The following is a 17,392-nucleotide window of genomic DNA, read 5'->3' as shown; positions in this document are numbered from 1 at the left end:
AATATGTATTACGCCAGTGCGTAAACTATTAAACTAAAGTATATTAAAGTAATTTCACCTAAAAGTGACCGTTTCAAGAAAACAAGTATGGTTCATATATTAAAGATTAAGTCTGTAAAATAAACTATTAAAAGTGCTGATAGTCAGCGCACTAGCCTAGTGTTTAGCACGTCGACATATGGTGCAGTGCACTCCACAATGGCGGAATCGCTGGGCGCTGCTGTTGCAATGGAACGTGCTACTGAGTGTCTCCTCTTGGTCATTCTAAGCTCTCTGCCTAAGTGCTTTATTTCTAAGCATTTCACTGTAGTTTCTGGCAACATACAGCGACGGGCGACTGTTGCTATAGTTACATAAACAGATTGTAACGAACCACGAATGCTTGCTTTAAACAAAGAGCTTAGAATCATAGTGTTTCTATGCTCTTTGCCTTAAAACAGCTCTGCAGTACACATAATCTGTGCCATTTTCTTTCCGTTAAGCGAGTCGAGACGTTCCCATATTGAGTTGATCTTGACGTTATGTTTGGAGGACATATAAAACTGGGCTGGGATCATGTAGAGACTTTTGAAGTTGCACTGGAACTGCGATTTCATATGGATGCACTGCTGCGCAGACATGCTAACTTATCAACACGTATATATTAGTTTATTTATTAAACAGTTTTAGTAAATTATTAATCTACAGTCCTGTGAGTCTTTTATCTAAAACATTTTATTTGGGTGAGAATGTGGAGTGTCATTTGTTCATATAAGGGAGCTGATTAGGTCCCTTAAATGTCTTAAGAGGAATTTGTTACTAAAGACTAAGGGGAAATACTTAATGGCAGCCTTAAATTCATTAAGTTGATCTTTTTGGTGTTTTTTTGTTCTTGTAACCCCACTTTTACTAAGGGTACCCTCAACCTTCAAACTGGGTTTTATTTGGTTAAGGACTTTCATGCAAACGAGCCCTGCACTGTCCTTCAACATCAATTGTAAATGACGTTACTTGCAGAGGAAGCGTGGGTGCCTGAGAGTGCAAGCCTGAGAGTGCAAGCGCAAATCTGCAGCCAGACCCTTCTCATCTGAAAGGCGCAAGCGTGTTACGCCGCTTGCGAGCTCAAGATGTGCACCCCCCATTGGAAGTAATCCGCAAACTTTAGAAAAGACATGATATACGAACAGCCCCTAAAAGGGTTCAGACATTTGCGATCTCCAGCAGTTGATCTTGCACAGACATGCTGGATACACCTGATTTGGTGACAAATGGGTTGCGGATCCATTCCTTGCCAGTTCGCGGGTCCTTCACTGAGCCTTTTCCCTTTGCAAATAAACCTTTCAAAGACGTCTGTTTCTTACTCATTTTGCTGCTCGCGGGTTAAATTTAGGTGTTCAATGACCATTTTTCAAAATAAAAGATTGTTCAGACTCAGATAATAAAACTGAAATAATTTACGATTTCTTGTGCGGCCCGGTACCAACTGAACCATGGACCAGTACCGGTACACAGCCTGGTGGTTGAGGACCACTGATGTAGACCACAAATCCCATGATTCCACACTCATCAAACTTCGCCTTTGTTTGTTGCGAATATGCGCCATCTAGTGGGCAAAATTACACACTGTGCCTCAAAATACATCATCTGGCTATGATAATTAGCATTTTAGTGATGCGTTCAGATTTGTTCTGTTATCATATGATTTCGGTGACATTTACAGCTGAGCTCATGGAGTGCTAAAAACACTTTGATCTGCTCCAAAAACAAAATAGGAGGAAAACAGAGCTAATTAGTTTAAATTAAATCATGATTAATTAGCCCTAAACATGTTAAACACAATCAGCGAGGCTCGTTAGGATAATGAATAAAGTGGCTACTTTGATAAAGTGTTAATTAGTTAATGTGGTGATTCAGTCGGCGGATGTTAAAATCAGATGTAGCACTTAAGCTCATAATCAGGCTCTTCAGCCGGGATCTGCATCAAAAGAGCTTGTTCTGGGCTAAGACATTAATTAGCATACTCGTTTGCTGAAGGACCAAAACTTGCCTCTTGAGATAAATACCCTTGGACGAAAAGCCACTGGGAATAAAGTACAGTTGCAAACATTAGCACATGCATACACACAATACATAAAAGCAGCGGCACGCTAATGGTTTCTACACAGACAGCTAGAGCAGCGCTGCTGGCATTGAAGACTCATTGGTTTAACAGTGTCATGGAAGCATTACAATGTGGTTTGAGGAGAACATTGAGCGCATCAGAAAGGCTAAATACCCGCAAGGTTGTCGATCTCTTTCTCCTGCAGCAGACTGACAGCATCATCGTCTCCCTCCAGCATCAGCTCCGTCTCTGGATTCTGACTGACGACCGAATGACTGCGGAACGACTTCTTTGACTTCATGCCCTCTTCTTCCTCAGAGCCTGCACAGGACAAAAATATATTATTTATTAACAAAAACGTATGTGTGAATAAATTGTGCCATTTTGGTTTTATTATATTATTATTTATTTTACAATTTAAAAAAGAATACACATAAAATTATCCACAAATAATATTAAACAAGAAGTAGTATGGTCATTATTATGAATTAGTATTATAAATCTTTTTGAAAATTTCACCAGGCCATTTTATTTGAATAAATTAATAATAAAAAAAAAATAATAATTACATTTTATACATTTATTATATATAATTTTTTAGGGCTTTACAGTGGCGCAGTGGGTAACACGATTGCCTCCCAGCAAGAAGGCCGCTGGTTCGAGCCCCGGCTTGGTCAGTTGGCATTTCTGTGTGCAGTTTGCATGTTCTTGGCGTGGGTTTCCTACGGGTACTCCACAAGTCCAAAGACATGCGCTATAGGTGAATTGGGTAAGCCAAAATGTCCGTAGTGTATGTGTGTGAATGGGTGTGTATGGATGTTTCTCAGTAATTAGTTGCAGCTGGAAGGGCATCTGCTGCGTAATACATATGCTGGATAAGTTGGCGGTTCATTCCGCTGTGGCAACCCCTGATTAATAAAGGGACCTTATTTAATTAATTATTTAATGAATGAATAAATAATTTTTTGTTGCAGCAGTAAATTTGTGAAATATTTGACTATTTAAAATAACAGTTTTTTATTTATATATATTTTAAAATGTAATATATTCTTGTGATTTTAAAGCTGAATTTTTAGCATCATTGCTCCAATCATATGATATATGATATGATTAGTACTATTATCAATAACATTACTAACACCAATATTTATTAGTAGTTAAGTCAGCATTTTATTTTAATAAAAAGATTTGTAACATAATACACTATACCACTTAAAATATTTTGTTTAGCAAGGATGCTTAAATTTGATCAAAAGTGATGACAAAGACTTTAATAATGTCACAAAAGACAAATGCTGTTCTTCTGATCCTTCTAATCATCAAAGAAAGATGAAAAATTGAGCAATAGTTTATATCACCAACACAGCAGCATTATTATTCTTGTAGTTTAGTCTTCATCAATAGTTACAATTTTGCTCTTGTGCTATAATTTGTTTTTCATTTGTTTCATTTCCATTTTTTTTACTTAGTGTCTATTTTATTCTTAAGAAACCAAAAAATGTCCTAATGTTTTAATTGATTGCTTTTTTACTTTCACATATTAACATATTTTCCCTGTAAACCATGTGGATGTTTTATTAAAGGAAACCTATTATGCCCCTTTTTACAAGATCTCTGATGTCCCTAGAGTACGTATGTGAAGTTTCAGCCCAAAATACCACACACATAATGTTTTAGAACTCTGAAACTGTTATGAAGCGGACAGGAGACAGAGGTAAGGAAACGTTAGGGTGTTTATTAAATGACAACAAGGAGCACATGAAGGATAGCCAGGAGGATCAGGAATGATGTTGGGGTCTTTTCCTCCGTGGCTGGGTAACAGGAATACACGAGGATGGACAGCACACACCAGATACAGCTGACAGAGGATGACACAGACTTGGAAGGACTGGAAGACAGGACGATTCGGGTGGACCAGGAAGACTAGGAGGAATACAAAGAGAACAGGTAAGTAAAGCGTTTGTTTTAGCTGAGGATGACTACGCTGAGTGGTCGCTCAGTTGTCCGCTTTCGTCGAGACGAGCCCGGACAATGAGCGACTGGAGTGCTGTGCTTTTATCTGGTGCTCGTGAATGTGATGCAGCTGTGTGCTCATTAGAAGTCAGGTGATGGTGATCTTCGTGAGTGGGGATCGTGAGAGCCTGACCAATCCGTGACAGTACCCCCCTCCCCAGGGCCCGCTCCTGAGGGCCGACACCTCCGACGCCGTGGTGGTCTCCCTCTGCCTCTAGGCGCTGGGAACTCAGGGTGGCTCTCATGAAACTCCACCATGAGACTAGGATCGAGAATATCAGCTCTGGGAACCCATGTCCTTTCTTCGGGGCCGTACCCTTCCCAGTCCACCAAGTACTCCAACTGGCCACCACGACGTCGGGAACGCAAGATCTCCTTCACTGCGTAGACGGCTCCTTCTTCTAGGAGCAGTGGAGGAGGGGGTTCCTCTTCGTGGTCAGGCTCTGTGGAGGGAAGAACAGGATCGTGATAGGGTTTCAGGAGTGATACGTGGAATGTAGGGTGAATACGGTAGTGAGAGGGTAATTGTAGTTTGTAGGTGACGGGGTTAACCTGTTCCACGATGGTGAAGGGACCAACAAATCGGGGACTTAACTTGCGAGAGGGCAGTCGCATGCGTATGTCCCGGGTGGATAGCCACACCTTTTGTCCGGGTGTGTATCTGGGTTCTTCAGACCTTCTTCTATCGGCGGTTACCTTGCTTCGACGGACTGCCCTCTGCAGATGTTGATGAGCCTCGTCCCAGACTCTCTCGCTCTCCCGGAACCAGTGATCCACTGCGGGGACATCAGATGGTTCGCCATCCCAGGGAAAGAGCGGTGGTTGGAAGCCCAGGACGCACTGGAATGGCGTGAGTCCGGTGGAGGGTTGCCGCAGTGAATTTTGGGCATATTCTGCCCAGCCCAAATACTGGCTCCAGGAGCTCTGGTGACCACTGCAGAAGGTCCTCAGGAACCGTCCCACCTCCTGAATCTTCCTCTCTGTCTGCCCGTTGGTTTGGGGATGATATCCAGAAGAGAGGCTGACGGCCACACCTAGGAGCTTGAAGAAGGCTTTCCATAGACGTGAGATGAACTGTGGACCTCTGTCCGACACAATATCTTCTGGAATACCAAATGACCTGAAGACTTGATTAAAGATATTGTCGGCTGTTTCAAAGGCTGTGGGAAGACCTTTCAGAGGGATTAGTTTGACAAACTTTGAGAATCTATCTACGATGACTAGAATACAGGTATTACCTTCTGACGAGGGGAGGTCAGTGATAAAGTCCACTCCTAGGTGTGACCAGGGACGGTTCGGAATCGGCAAGGGATGGAGCTTTCCAGCGGGTAGATGACGTGGGCTCTTGGATTGGGCACAGTCCTTACAGCCCTGAACATATTGCCTCACATCCCTTGCCATGTTTGGCCACCAGAATCGTTGGGATACTAGCGAGAGAGTATTGTTGATCCCTGGATGTCCAGTGCCTAGCGAGGTATGTAAGGAGTGGATCAGATCTACCCGGTGTTCAGGTGGTATGAACTGCCGATGAGGAGGGCATCCCGGCGGAGCAGGGGCTTCCGGAGTGGCAACGACTGGAGGAGCGTTCCAGGTGATCGGACAAATGGAGATGTGTTCGGGAAGAATCTTCGTTGGGAGTTCTTCATGATCGTGATGCTCGTGTAAACGAGAGAGAGCGTCTGCTCTTAGATTCTTGGGTCCTGGACGATAGGAAATGGAGAAATCAAAACGTGAGAAGAAAAGTGACCATCTGGCTTGACGTGGACATAGTCTCTTGGCCTCTTTGATATATTGGAGGTTTTTGTGATCTGTGATCACCTGGAACGGATGTTTGGCTCCCTCCAACCAGTGACGCCACTCCTCCAAGGCTAGCTTGATTGCTAGAAGCTCCCTGTCTCCTATGCTGTAATTCTGCTCCGCCGGGCTCAACTTCCGAGAGAAATAGGCACAGGGATGCAGTCGGGGCGGTGTATCATGATGTTGGGATAATACTGCCCCGACGCCGGTGGTGGATGCGTCCACTTCCACCACGAAAGGAAGATTTGGGTCAGGATGAGTCAGGAGTGGGGCCCTTGTGAACTCCTTCTTAAGAAGGCGGAAGGCTGCGGCTGCTTCTTTGGTCCACTCCAGTCCTTTGGGTTTACCCTTGAGGAGATTAGTGAGAGGTGATGTAATCCTGCTGTAGTCCTTGATAAACCGTCTATAAAAGTTAGCAAACCCAAGAAACCTCTGGAGCTCCTTAATGGAAGTGGGTTCTGACCAGGATAGAACAGCCTCAATTTTCTTCCCATCCATACGTATACCGGTTTGGTCAATGATGTATCCCAAGAAATGAATCGACTTCTGGTGGAATGAGCATTTCTCCGCTTTGAGGTAGAGGTGATGTTCTCTCAATGTGTGTAGGACCTCCGCAACGTGTTGGCGATGTTCGGCCTCACTCCGGGAGTAAATGAGGATGTCATCTATGTACACTATTACAAAGTGGTGAAGAAACTCCCGGAGGACTTCATGAATGAAGTTTTGGAATACGGAGGGGGCGTTGACCAGACCGTAGGCATGACCTCATATTCATAGTGGCCAGTAGGGGTCACGAATGCTGTCTTCCATTGGTCCCCCTCACGTATTCTTATCAGATTATACGCGCTGCGGAGGTCCAATTTAGTGAAGACTTTAGCTTCTCGGAGCTGTTCCAAAGCGGCTGGTACCAGAGGAAGGGGATATCGGTATTTTACTGTACCGTTATTTAGGACCCTGTAGTCGATGCATGGACGCAGCCCTCCGTCCTTCTTGGCCACAAAGAAGAAGCTTGAGGCGGCTGGTGATTTTGAGTGACGTATGTACCCCTGACTCAGAGCCTCCCTTATGTAATCTTCCATTGCCTGATTCTCTGGAAGCGAGAGCGGGTAGATCCTACCTCTTGGCAACTGGGCATCTGGAACTAGGTCGATCGCGCAGTCCCATGGCCGATGCGGCGGTAGCTGGGAAGCTCTCTTGGGGCAGAAGACATCATGAAAGGAGCTGTACTCCTTAGGAATGTGGATAGACTGCTTCTCAGGAGGACTCTCGACCGATGTTGTAAACAAAGAAATGGGGTTCCGACCTTGAAGAGGGAGATTTGGAAAACAGGTAGGTGTACATCCAGATCCCCATTTCTTTATCTCTCCTGTGCCCCAAGAGATGATGGGATCGTGCTTCACCAGCCACGGGCGCCCTAGAATGATGTCCATATTTGCACCCTCCAGAACCAGAAATTGAATCCTCTCTTGATGTAACAACCCCACTTGAAGAAGGATGTCTTCGCATTGTCGATGGATACGGGTCGAAGATCGAGTGCACTGGGTTATCGGTTGTATCTGGTATATATGCGAGGACGCCTCAGTACGTAGGTGGAGTTGACGACAGAGGGATTGGGAGATGAAGTTCCCTGCTGACCCGGAGTCGATGAGGGCTGTGACAAGGAGAGAAATAGAGGCAGTAGTTATTTGTACGGTGGTAGTAAGTGGTTTACATTGTTCAATATTCGTACTGAATACACTCACTGAAGTCCGAATGGGACGAAGGGGACACTCCATACGGGTGTGTCCACTGACACCGCAGTATAGACACAGACCCCGGGTCAGCCTCCTCTGTCGTTCCGCTGATGTCAGTCTTCCAGACTCTATTATCATGGGTTCTGGTTCTGGAGAGGCTGTTGACTCAGGCGATTGGAGGAGTGCAGACGAGGGGGTGATGGTGTCCTGTTGATAGGAACGGAGACGATCGGAACATCGGAGAGAATGTTGGATGAATCTCTCCAGACCCATAGTATCATCTAATGTGGCCAGCTGGATTCGGAGAGTGGGTTCCAAGCCGAGCCGGTACGTGGTCAACAACGATCTCTCATTCCATCCACTTGCAGCTGCTAGAGTGCGAAACCGGAGAGCATATTCCTGTGTAGATAGAGTACCTTGCTTTAGATGATACAGCTGCTCTCCAGCGGCTACTTCCCCATCAGAACGTCCAAACACCTCTTTGAAATACTCCGTGAAGGTAGTGATGGAATTCATGACCGGCCCGGCTTGGTTCCAGATCGTCTCAGCCCATTTAAGTGCAGGCCCAGAGAGTAGTGATACGATGTAGGCGATCTTTGACTTATCTGTGGATATAGAGAAGGTTGCATTTCGAATATGAGGGAACATTGTAACAGAAAACCATTGCACTCCCCCGCTCCGCCTGAGTAGGGCGCTGGTCGGGCCATGGGACTGGAAGGAAGGGCCGAAGAAGAAACTGTGGAGGCGGAAGTGCTCGGTGCTGGTGGTGCGTTGGAAAGTGGAGCTGGTGGCTGTAGAATCCGCTTCAACTGGTCCACCAGCTCTTGAAAGTGATCGGGGGTGCTCATGTTGTCGTCGTTATAGGTCCGGGCTTCTGTTATGAAGCGGACAGGAGACAGAGGTAAGGAAACGTTAGGGTGTTTATTAAATGACAACAAGGAGCACATGAAGGATAGCCAGGAGGATCAGGAATGATGTTGGGGTCTTTTCCTCCGTGGCTGGGTAACAGGAATACACGAGGATGGACAGCACACACCAGATACAGCTGACAGAGGATGACACAGACTTGGAAGGACTGGAAGACAGGACGATTCGGGTGGACCAGGAAGACTAGGAGGAATACAAAGAGAACAGGTAAGTAAAGCGTTTGTTTTAGCTGAGGATGACTACGCTGAGTGGTCGCTCAGTTGTCCGCTTTCGTCGAGACGAGCCCGGACAATGAGCGACTGGAGTGCTGTGCTTTTATCTGGTGCTCGTGAATGTGATGCAGCTGTGTGCTCATTAGAAGTCAGGTGATGGTGATCTTCGTGAGTGGGGATCGTGAGAGCCTGACCAATCCGTGACAGAAACTGCCCCTTTAGGCTTTGATCCTAATACGTGACATTTTGTTGACTGTCGCTTTAAATACAAATGAGATTGTGCTCTTTTTAAAAGAGGGCGGTGCTACAAATGCCTGTGTGTCAGTATAGTGGCAGATTCAAAAACAAGACTAATGTCCTATGCTAATGAAGGAGAGATCATCATGAATGGGCGGGGCTTTACCCCTCTAATGACATCGAGAAAATGTCAATTAAAGTGTTTCTGCAGACTCTTTTTATCAAGTGAGATTATATTAAATAAAATTAATATATTTTGACCATTAGAAGCTGATTATATTCACACACTGTTGCCACACAACTGTTGAAATCCCTTAAAAATGTCATTTTTGCACAATAGGTCCCCTTTAAAAATAATGAACATTCACAACATGTTGACAAGCATCCCTTTAAAATAATGTCTCTGACACATTTGATCACTGTGAATGAAACGTGTTGTGTCTGACCGTATTCTTCGAGGGATTTGAGAGTCACGTCTGTGTGGGTGGAGCCAAAGGCATTGCGAACGAATCTCCGCCTCCTGCGCAAGTCGTCCTCCCAGTAATCCAAACGCCAGAAATCATGCAGCTGACTGAAGTGGAAAACAGAGAGAGAACCAGGAGGAGATGAGTGGCCAGAAAAGCAGAGGGAGAAACTGAATGACAGTGAAATGAAAGGATGCACCTTTGCGACATGGTTCCCCACGCGCCATGCTTATTAGTCAGAATGTTGAGGATCTTCTGTTTCAGCTGGTTTGCAGTCACGTGGTCTCGGTGCTTGGCTGCACTGATCAGGTGATCACACATCTTCTCCTCTTCCCTCCTGTCAGCAGCGTACTGGGCACAGTTGGACTACAATGGAAGAGCAAATAAAAAATGTTGGTATTCATGTACAGCTGAAGTCAGAATTATTAGCCCTTCTGAATTATTAGCGAAGATTTTTTTTAACACATTTCTAAAGAAAATTGTTTTAATAACTAATTTCTAATAACTGATTTCTTTTATCTTTGTTATGATGACAGAGCTTAATATTTTACTAGATATCTTTTAGGATACTAGTTTTCAGCTTAAAGTGACATTTACAGGCTTGACTAGGTTAACTAGGCAAGTTAGCGTAATTAGGCAAGTCATTGTATAACAGTAATTTGTTCTGAAGAAACCATTGCTTAAATGGGCTAATAATATTGACCTTAAATAGGTTTTTAAAAAATTAAAAACTGCTTTTACTCTAGCTGAAATAAAACAAATAAGACTTTCTCCAGAAGAAAAAATATTATCAGAAATACTGTGGAAATTTCCTTGCTCTATTAAAAATTTTTGGGAAATATTTGAAAAAGAAATTAAAATTCAAAGGAGGGCGAATAATTTTGACTTGCTAGGGTTGGGTAATAAATTGACTTGAAATTGTAAACGCAATTGAGCAAAGTAGCAATTTTCATTCACATATTCTCAAGGAAGCATGGTAGTAAATAAAAAAAGTAGTAAATCTCCTCCGAAGTCCAGAGGGCGCTCTCGTGGAAAGTCACTAATCTGTCCTCCCCCTGGTCCTAATGGCTGCATTTGAAAACGCAAACATCTATACTATATATCATGTTAAAAACAGTATGCGAGTTAAGTAGACAGTTCAAATTTATAGTATTTGAAAAACAGTTTGCGATAATTATTAACTACGTCCAGAGATATTCTGTGCATCCGCTATCCCATGATGCACCGTGTGAGAATTTGTAAATGAGAGTTAAGCTATGTAATTGAGGGTCGTAGGCAGCGGATGTGGTATGTCCAAATTCCATTCATACCACATAGAACATATAACGGTCGTGTAGTAAATTCAGATATATACAGTGCTCAGCATATATGAGAACGCCCTCAAATCATTCATTCACTCATTTTCTTTTCGGCTTAGTCCCTTTATTAATCTGGGGTTGCCACAGCGGAATGAACCGCCAACTTATCCAGCACATGTTTTACGCAGCGGATGCCCTTCCAGCTGCAACCCATCACTGGGAAACATCCACACAATTTAGCCTACCCAATTCATCTGTACCGCATGTTTTTGGACTGTGGGGAAACCCGGAGCAAACCCTGGCAGGGAGAACATGCAAACTCCACACAGAAACACCAACTGACCCAGCCGAGGCTCGAACCAGCGACCTTCTTGCTGTGAGGCAACAGAACTACCTACTGTGCGTTGCCACACTCCCCACAAATCTCTCATTGAAATGATTCTATTGATATGGGATGCTTTACAATATTATATTTGTGCATATACATTAGATTATTCAGTACTGAAGCCAAGTCTGGAGCTTATCTAACAAAATAACTTACAATAATGGTTCAAAAACTAGTAGGCCAAATTTATGTTGGGGGAAATATTAAATAAAAGTTTCAAAAATAGCAAAAATTCAAGAGAAACAAAAAATACAGAAAATTTTGTTGAAATTTTGTAGTTTGTATTTTTTTTCAATATTTTGCTTGAATTTAAATGTACTATCTTTCCATTTCTAAAGATCTAAAGTTCTGTGACTAAAATATTATTTTAACAGTTTTGTTCAAATGCACCAATATTCACTGAAAAATGGATAAAAATATTCATTTTCAGAATGGGATGTACTCAATTATGCTGAGCACTGTATATCTGTTGTTTCTCTTAGTTTTATTTCTATTTTTTTAATTTTCTTGATACTTTACTAAATATTTGATCAGTTTTAAATGTGCTTTATAAATAAATGAACCTAAACTTAAATTTAAATGTAGCACATACTCGAGTCACAGGCAATTTCAGATGCAGTCAATGTCTGCTTGGTGATTTGTTATAAACCGTAGACTAGAAAAATGAAAGTAAAATCCACAAATAACATGACATACTGTTATAAAAAGCTTAGTCTTGATTGATATATTGGTCAGAATATTCATTTAATTTAAAAAGACTCACTTATTAACACCTATCATACAGAGCTTGATCCAATTTCTATTAATCCATGTATTTTTACAATATCACTTCCAAATAGCCTCCCGCTGGGTCCCAGTGCCTGTCACAATAATCAATATACTGACTTATCGTGCAATACATAGACATGACTTCAATCATTTTTAGTGCTGCAATATATATCGCCCATCATGATTACATAAACATGAAATGTCTTCAAAGTTGTAGATGATTGCGCAGCTTCTGTCATCTCATCTTCATCAGCGAGTTCAGGTTTAAACTCTTTTACAAACAATACCTACTAACAGGTGAGAAAAGGTGAATTTTCACATTTTCCTCAAAACTACTGACAGGTTTAGAAGGTGTCCAAATGAGCTTGGTTCATCTGCGGTCCACTTCCAGAAAAGTAACGATTCAGGAATAACGTTAAAGCCATTTTACAAGCACATTTACATGTCGTTTGGTATCTTGAATGTGTTTATGACTATTTTTATGCTGTTGTATATAAACACAGACATAAATTGGTCTTAAAATGACAATGATAACACTTATTGCATTCTTTTCTGACAATATATCACACAACAAAAATGACTTTTTGTGACAGGCCTACCCATGATATTTTTTTTAGGGGCTGCTCTATACTAATGAATACATTTTACACACTAGAAAAGGGGGGAAAGTCAGTTCTATCTAGGAAAATATCTATAGGAATAAACTGATTTTAATTTGTTGTGAGAAATTCACACTTTTGAGGAATAAAAATCTCAAACCTGACTCTGTAAATTAACACTTCTCAAAAACACACAACCAGAAACGATATCAGCAGCAGCTCAGCCAAAAAGAGTTTGAAAATATAGACAAAAACCCAATATTGTGCATTCCTACTATGTTTAACAAGGTCTAAATAAATGAGAAAGGTAGAATTCATTTTCATTTCTGATGTATTTAAGTTTTTTAAATATTTTTGCTGATATTTTTCTGGAATAACTACCCATTTATCCTGAAATACATCTTTACAGTGAAATAAAAAGACTTGCACTGTAAAATGGAAATGTGTCCGAGCAGCCCACTCCAATTAACCAGTATGTGGGAAAGAATCAGACCCCCAGTACAGTGAACTCATGACAATGATCCACACACCTCAAACTCGGCATGCTTGTGCACATCTTCTGCTCTCTGCCTGTTGAGGATAAACTCTGCCTCATTGGCGACACGGACAATGTGATCCTTCATGGCATGACACAGAAGCCTGTAGAAACCAATAGATTTGAGTTCTGAAAGTCAGTCCACTATAAAGATACAACAGGGTCTACACCATTGAATAACATTGTTATGTTTGTTATTTATGCACATAGCATTTATGCAGTCTCTGATTTAAATATCTGAGTGCTTCAGAGCAGAATCAATTCTAAATAGCTGGAAATGTTTTATCGTTCTTCTAAAAAATCCTGTAATTTCAATAATATAATTTGAAAACAAATAACAATTATTAATTAAATACATATCTTTAGCGTTAAATGTATCAATCTTAGTGAGAACGGGCCTTCTTTTAAAAACAAAAAAGATGTTTTGAAAAATGTTTGAAACCTGTTAACCAATGACTTCCACAGTATTTGCTTTTTTTCCTACTATGGAAGTCAATGGTTACAGATTTTTAGCATTCTTCAAAATTTCTTCTTTTGTTCAACAGCATAAAGAAACTCAAAGATTTGGAACCACTTTGGGGTGAGTAAATAGTGAGTAAATTGCCCATTTTGGGTGAACTATCCTTTTAAGATACTAATCCAACTCAGCATAAACCTGAAATGAATACTTTAATTTTTCATAATGAGCATTTCCTTCCAGTAGATCTTTTTCATATATTTTTCATATATATTTTTTGAACTGATGACTTTCATGGTCAATCACAGTCTTTTCTGTTGAGCACTGGTGAACACTATGGCATATCAGCGGTGTTTAAGAACACGCTCAGCGACACTTAAATATTAGCAGGAAATTGATTTTTTTTTTTTTTTTTTTCAATACCAAAATTCAGTACCATGACAAGTCTAATGTAGTGAAACAATCAGTTCATTAACTCGAGTTTGATAAATGACAACTAAAACGTGTTTGGGAAAGAAAACATTAGCTAACAAGTGCCATTTCCCTTAATTTAGCTGAAAATGAGGTCTAATATCCCTTTTTATTTTTTTATTTTCACTACCCATTCAGAACGGACCTTCGGGTCACTCGGAAGGCGGTGAAATGATACATTTGTGTCACTTTCTCTTCACTCATAAGATATACAGGCAGGTACACAATGTTCCTGTGTGACTAAAGGTGATCCTTTCGGGTTTCTTCCCACTGCAGCCTCGATTTCGCTTTTAAAATGCCGGCCGTGTGAATGCAGTCTCATATTAAATCGCAAACTTCCATACTATATATTACATTAAAAACAGCACGTGAGTCGAGTAGACTGTTCAAATTTATAGTATTCGTAAAACAGTATGCGATAATATGAAGTAATTTTGCATTAAAGTTCTCATCCTTAGAGAAAACTGGCCTTGGGAAACGTCGGGCTTTCTTTTAAACACAAAAGAAGATATTATGAAGAATACTTGAAACGTGTTAACCATTAACTTCCATAGTATTTGTTTTTTCCTACTATGGAAGTCAATAGAAAAATTCAATAACCTCATTAATGGTGTAAACTACAGTATATAGAGTGAAATATTGCAGAACAGAATCACAAGTTTCCAAAAATTGCACTTTTTGTTCTTGTTCTTCATTGTTCTTGTTCTTCATCTAAATATTCATGGCTTGGAATAAGTTTGTGCAGCAGTTTTACATTTACTACATGCTTCATGTTCACTGAAAACCATGAATATACTGCATTAGTCATGATATATCAGTATTTTTAGCATGAAATATGATGCACTTCAAATTACACACTTACCGTCCTTCATTAATAAGCTCGATGAATGCAAGTCCTGCATTCTTTTGTATGGAGTTCTGCCACTCCTGAAAGCACACAAAACAACCATTACGAAGACAAATAAAACATTTAACTTCCCTGAAGCAATGCAAATATAACCCAGAATGCAACTCTGTGAAGCGTGACATGCCAAAATGCTTATTTCTATAACAATAAAGATGATATCTGCATATTTTTTTTACAGCATGGCGCCTGATGTGGTCACGGATGATCTTCTCTGATTGGCTCTTTGCCACATGAATGCGAGTGATTATTGAGAAAGAGAGGTCGGATGCACTTAGCGTCGGCTGCAGATGCTTCTAGAAGGACACATCACAGGCAGCTCCCATTACCTTCTGCTTCCTGCCAATCAATATTTAGGGTACGGTTTCGTCCCCTGAGCCACTAATGGAGGCCTGCAGCTTTTGTAATACTATATGTGCTGATGGAGGGATGATGGGAAGTTGAGGAGGAGGACAAACACTGGGACGGGCCACTGCTAAACCCCCGTAATATCCCAATCCCAACTCCAACTCTGAGGGTAGAGGAAATCAAGCCTGCTCATATGATGCTGTGTGAAATTTTGATCTTCGTTATGTTTTCTACTGTAAGATCACTGACATCCAGAAGTGATCGTGTGATAATAAAGAAATGTTTGCTTGGAGGTAAGAAAATTTGCATTTCTCTTCATGTGGATTGATGGGAAAGCACATTATGGAGAACAGTGGTGGATCTTCATGGGGTATCTTAAAGGTAAGTGTAACATTCTTCAGCTTTGAAAATCTGTAAATGATTTAAAGGGAAAGTTCACCCAAAAATGAAAATTCTGTCAACATTTGGTTGTTTCAAACCTTTAGGAGTTTCTTTCTTCTTTTAAACACAAAAGAAGATATTTTGAAAAATGTAGGAAATCCATTGACTTTCATAGAATTTGTTTTTCCCTACTATGGAAGTCAATGGTTACCGGTTTTCAGCATTCTTCAAAATATCTTCTTTTGTGTTCAACGGCATAAAGAAACTCATAAAGGTTAAACCACTTAAAGGTGAGTACATTTTCAATTTTGGATGAACTATCCCTTTAAAAGCATGGTTATATTCAACATTAAGCAACTGGAATGCTTACAGAATGTTAACATAAGACGTTTGAATGATTTACTATGATTTTTACTGTGATATAATCAGAGTGTGGTGCTAGAAAACATTCGGGTTTAAATTACTAGGTATGCGTGAACTTTTAAAATGTACAACTTTACAAGCCATCTTGGGTAAAAGCCAGCTGTCAAATGTAAAATTGTAAATGTAAGCTAAATTGTCTAACGTATACAGATATACTTTGGTACTTAATATGATTGATAAAGTTGTATATACGGTTAATTGTTTTACAGCTTATATTCAACAAAACTACATGTATAAACAAATATGGTTAATAAAGTAGTTTTCCATCACATTTATAATTTACCATCTCAATCCATCTCAATCTATTTTCTTGTGTTTTTTTACAGCTTATAGAATATAAGGGTCTTTATATTTGGGTAATTTTCCATTGGATGGGTGGACCAAAAGGATAAGAAACTGTTGTTAATTCCACTGGCAGCTAGTAAAAATAAAGCTAATACCGGTTAAAATTCATCCATGGTTTGAGATTGAGATGGATTGAGAGGGTTCTCTGTTTTGTCCACTCTGTTTTCCTGCAAACTGTAGGGTGGGTCTGAAATCAGATCCTGTTGAGGTCGAGCACAAACATTTGCTCCGATAATGGCCTGCGAATGATGAAAAGTTCAGTTTTTTTAAATTTCAAGTGGTTTCAGTCTAGTTTGATTGAAGTTTATTTATTTTGGTCCTTACAAAGCCTGAAATCTGCATTTACTGCTGGAAAAAAACACTGAATGTTGCACGTCATGATTTTGCCAAGTACGATGTGATCCTTGATTAACATCTATGTTGATTTAGGAACATCATTTTTTTTTATTGAAAATGTAATCTATACCTATTCCCTACCCCCAAACCCAACAATAACTGTAAATGATTCCCAAAATCAGAGGGGAATAATAGTTAGATAACAATCATGTAGAAGTATAAACCTAACTATAAGCCTAAACTTAACATAAACTGTAAATATATCCCTTAATTCTGATTGGCTAATTGGAATGTTGTTCCAGGATCAACTGAGATGTTAATCCAGGAATATGTCCTACTTGGTGAAATCAGGTCGGTGCTGAATGTTTGTTTGATGAGAAAATAAAATGCAGTCATGAATAGAGAATAAAAAGCAAGAAATCTCACCTGGGAGCACAACAGCATCACAAGCTCCACTACTGACGTGCTGGACTTCATACAAACTAAACCTGCGGCAGTGCATTGACAGAAAACTGATTTTAGCATGTGCGTTAAACTCAGTGGGCTCCGAAAGACTGAGAATATAACAAAAACACCTCGCTTTTAATTGACTCAAAGCCTAAATGTTCAGTGTATTACAAGTTTTAAAGTCCCCCGAGACCAAAATATAAATTATTATTGATATGTTAGCCTTAAAGCA

The 17,392-nt window shown here is 40.6% G+C and overlaps 1 protein-coding gene across 12 annotated transcripts in view; it reads right to left on the bottom strand.

The window, feature by feature from the left end:
• nbeaa (neurobeachin a) overlaps positions 1–17,392 on the bottom strand; it is a 299,982-nt gene that overhangs the window by 24,739 nt on the left and 257,851 nt on the right. For all 12 annotated transcript variants that reach the window (XM_056467451.1, XM_056467441.1, XM_056467443.1 and 9 more), the window contains 6 exons: positions 17,140–17,201; positions 14,839–14,903; positions 13,044–13,152; positions 9,663–9,829; positions 9,446–9,570; positions 2,255–2,401 (listed from right to left, as the gene is read on the bottom strand). In XM_056467451.1, the coding sequence (XP_056323426.1) occupies positions 2,255–2,401; positions 9,446–9,570; positions 9,663–9,829; positions 13,044–13,152; positions 14,839–14,903; positions 17,140–17,201 (675 nt within the window). The remainder of the gene's footprint in view (positions 1–2,254; positions 2,402–9,445; positions 9,571–9,662; positions 9,830–13,043; positions 13,153–14,838; positions 14,904–17,139; positions 17,202–17,392) is intronic.

The sequence above is a fragment of the Danio aesculapii genome, chromosome 10 (assembly GCF_903798145.1).
Source record: "Danio aesculapii chromosome 10, fDanAes4.1, whole genome shotgun sequence".
Lineage (NCBI taxonomy): Eukaryota > Metazoa > Chordata > Actinopteri > Cypriniformes > Danionidae > Danio > Danio aesculapii.
This window is presented reverse-complemented; position numbering and strand designations above follow the sequence as displayed.